The sequence below is a fragment of the Hibiscus syriacus genome, unplaced genomic scaffold (assembly GCF_006381635.1).
Source record: "Hibiscus syriacus cultivar Baekdansim isolate YM2019G1 unplaced genomic scaffold, ASM638163v2 tig00005154_pilon, whole genome shotgun sequence".
Classification (NCBI taxonomy): Eukaryota; Viridiplantae; Streptophyta; class Magnoliopsida; order Malvales; family Malvaceae; genus Hibiscus; species Hibiscus syriacus.
Window position 1 is genome coordinate 219,123 of NW_024062045.1, and position 2,921 is coordinate 222,043.

General features: G+C 37.2%; 1 protein-coding gene across 1 annotated transcript; it reads left to right on the forward strand.

The window, feature by feature from the left end:
* Positions 1–280: 280 nt before the first annotated feature.
* LOC120198956 (cytochrome P450 CYP82D47-like) lies at positions 281–2,129 on the forward strand. The gene is made up of 2 exons (XM_039200189.1): positions 281–1,240; positions 1,320–2,129. The coding sequence occupies exons 1-2, from the start codon at positions 299–301 to the stop codon at positions 1,941–1,943; spliced, it is 1,566 nt and encodes a 521-aa protein (XP_039056120.1). The 5' UTR covers positions 281–298; the 3' UTR covers positions 1,944–2,129.
* The last annotated feature ends 792 nt before the right edge of the window (positions 2,130–2,921 follow it).

A 2,921-nucleotide genomic window follows, 5' to 3' on the forward strand; every position in this document is an offset into this window, starting at 1 on the left:
AACTAAGTAACATGTGGATGACCAAATATGTAGTTTACCCTAATTTAATTTCACCTATGATGCGCAGCCTAACAAGACCCCTCCCCATACGGCAGTGGCATCCTCAATCCCCAAGAAAAATACTTAAGAGACAGAAAACTAATGAACATTTGGGTTGCAAAAAATATAAAATAAAACCAAATCTGTCTCAACTATAGGTTTGTCTTGCTAGACCCACCAAACTATATATATACATGCGACCTTCCCCTAACACAACATCTCTCTATAGTCTATACACATAACCAAATTAAGCTTTTGCATGATGGATCTTTTCAGTCTCCCTTATCTTAATTACTCTCTTGTGTTTCTTACCCTCACCACATTGTATTTCTACACTAAACTAAAAAGATCCAACGACAAAGCTGCACCAGAAGCAGGTGGTGCATGGCCAATAATTGGTCATCTCCCAATGTTAGGGGGATCCAAGGCCGCTCATGTAACTCTGGCAGCCTTGGCTGATAAACTTGGACCTGCCTTCACGATCCGGTTAGGTGTTCATCCTGCCTTGGTGGTCAGTTCACGAGAAGTAGCCAAAGAAATATTCACCACCAATGACATGGCCGTTTCATCTCGTTCCAAAATGGCAGCCGCCGAACACATGGGTTATAACTACGCCATGTTTGGGTTTTCTCCTTATGGACAATACTGGCGTGAAATGCGAAAGATAACAATGTTGGAGGTTCTATCCAATCATAGGATCGATCAGCTGAAGAAAGTTTTCGTATCGGAAATAGGTGGGTCACTGAAAGATTTATACAAGTTTTGGGTAGTTAAAAAGGTTGGCGAATCGGGTGTTGTTTCCGTTGACATGAAGAAACGGTTCTCGGACTTGACTTTGAACGTTATTCTTAGAACCGTGGCCGGGAAGAGATATTCCGGCGTTGCTAAAGAAGAGCAGCAAGTGGTGTCACAGTACCGTAAGGCCTTGAGGGATTTCTTCTATTTGTCGGGCATATTCGTAATAGGAGACGCAGTTCCGTTTCTCCGAAAGCTAGATTTGGGTGGCTATGAGAGGTGGATGAAGAGAACTGCGGCGGAGTTGGACGACGTCGTTGGGGGATGGTTAAATGACCATAGGAAGAATGGACGTTGGGACGAAAGTAAAAAAGAAAGGGATTTCATGGATGTTATGAACTCTGTTCTTAAAGGTGCTGACCTTGCTGGTTATAATGCTGATACTATCAATAAAGCTACTTCTTTGGTATGATTTTTTCTTCTCTCTTTTCAATATTAATCAGTTTTTTCATTTATAAATTCCTAACAAAAATATCCATTTGCAGAATATGATTTTAGCAGGGAGTGATACGACAACAGTTACCCTAATCTGGGCACTTTCACTACTGCTAAATAAACCTCATTTAGTCAGAAAGGCTCAAGAAGAACTAGACACACATGTTGGCAAGGACAGGTTCGTGCAAGAATCAGACATTAGTAATTTGGTGTATATCCAAGCCATAATTAAGGAGACATTGAGAATGTACCCTCCAGCACCACTTTCAGCACCCCGTGAGCTCAGTGAAAGCTGTTCCATTGGTGGTTATGAAATCCGTAAAGGCACTCGGCTGATCGTCAATCTTCATAAGATCCAAAGAGACCCGAACGTATGGTCGGAACCATCCGAATTCAAGCCGGAGAGGTTTCTTACGACACATAAAGATGTTGATGTAAGGGGTCAGCATTTCGAACTGATGCCCTTTGGTAGTGGTAGGAGAAGCTGTCCCGGAACATCTTTTGCACTCCAAATGCTGCACTTGACACTGTCGAATTTCCTACATGCGTTCGAGTTCTCGAGACCAGGCGATGATTTGATCGACTTGACTGGCACTGTTGGATTAACCGACATGAAATCTACACCGCTCGAGACACTCGTCTCGCCACGCCTTGCTCCTCAGCTTTATGTATGATCCATGAATCCAGGTGAAGATCGCTAGCCTAAAGGGTGAATCAGATTTACACCTTTATTGTGTTTACTGGTTGATTTGTGCTGTAGTTTTTATTTCTTAAACACCACTTTCCCTCTCTTTTATTTCCCACACAATGTAGCAATGTTTAAATATAATATATATAATAAAGGAAGATTTCATATTTCAGATTTCATTTCCAAATCATATTGTATCTTTACTTGGTGTTGGATTCTTGAATAGTAACAGGAGAACGAAGCAAAACTTAATAAAAATATAGGTGGGAAAATAATCTCACATAGGTGAAAAGTCAAAAATTACCTGAGGTAAAACTATTATTTTCACCATTTTATACATTTTTAATTATAGAATCATAAAAATATTTATTTTTAAACTTATATTAAATACCATCAAATTAAAATTTTATTTGATATTCTATTTAAATACATAGTAATATTTATAATTTAATCATATATTAATTTTGAGATTAATTTGTTAATCTATATCTTTTAAAATAAATTAACTAAATTATATTTTAATCACAAGAAATAATCAAATGTACAAGTTAATATCTTTTCAGAATATTTCTTAGTCATTAACAATATGCACTGTAACATCCTCAATACCGGGTTAGTGACTAGATTGAAAAATTTCAGAAATTGGTGATTAAAGTATGATAAATGAATAGTTCAATGACTTATTTAAAATATATGCTAAAGGTTGTTTAGTAATAATTGAATGAATTAAAGGGTAAAATGGTCATTTGACAAGTATGATTTTTATTTTTCCTTTATAAGATAAGGGAACCACGTGGAAAAAGAGAGATTTCTCCAGAATATGCTCTGTTTTTCCTTTCTTCTTCTTCACGTGGAAGCCAAGAGCAAATGTGAGTTCATGGTTAGTTAATTTCTTGATGAATTCAAGGTTAGTTTGTGATCATTAGACGATAACTAAGCCTAAGGAAAGCTTAAGTTATCTTAA

Coding starts and splice junctions, on each gene's coding strand:
- LOC120198956 (XM_039200189.1), top strand. CDS start 299: ATGATGGATCTTTTCAGTCTCCCTTATCTTAATTACTCTCTTGTGTTT. Junction 1,241..1,319: donor TCAATAAAGCTACTTCTTTG/GTATGATTTTTT, acceptor ATCCATTTGCAG/AATATGATTTTAGCAGGGAG.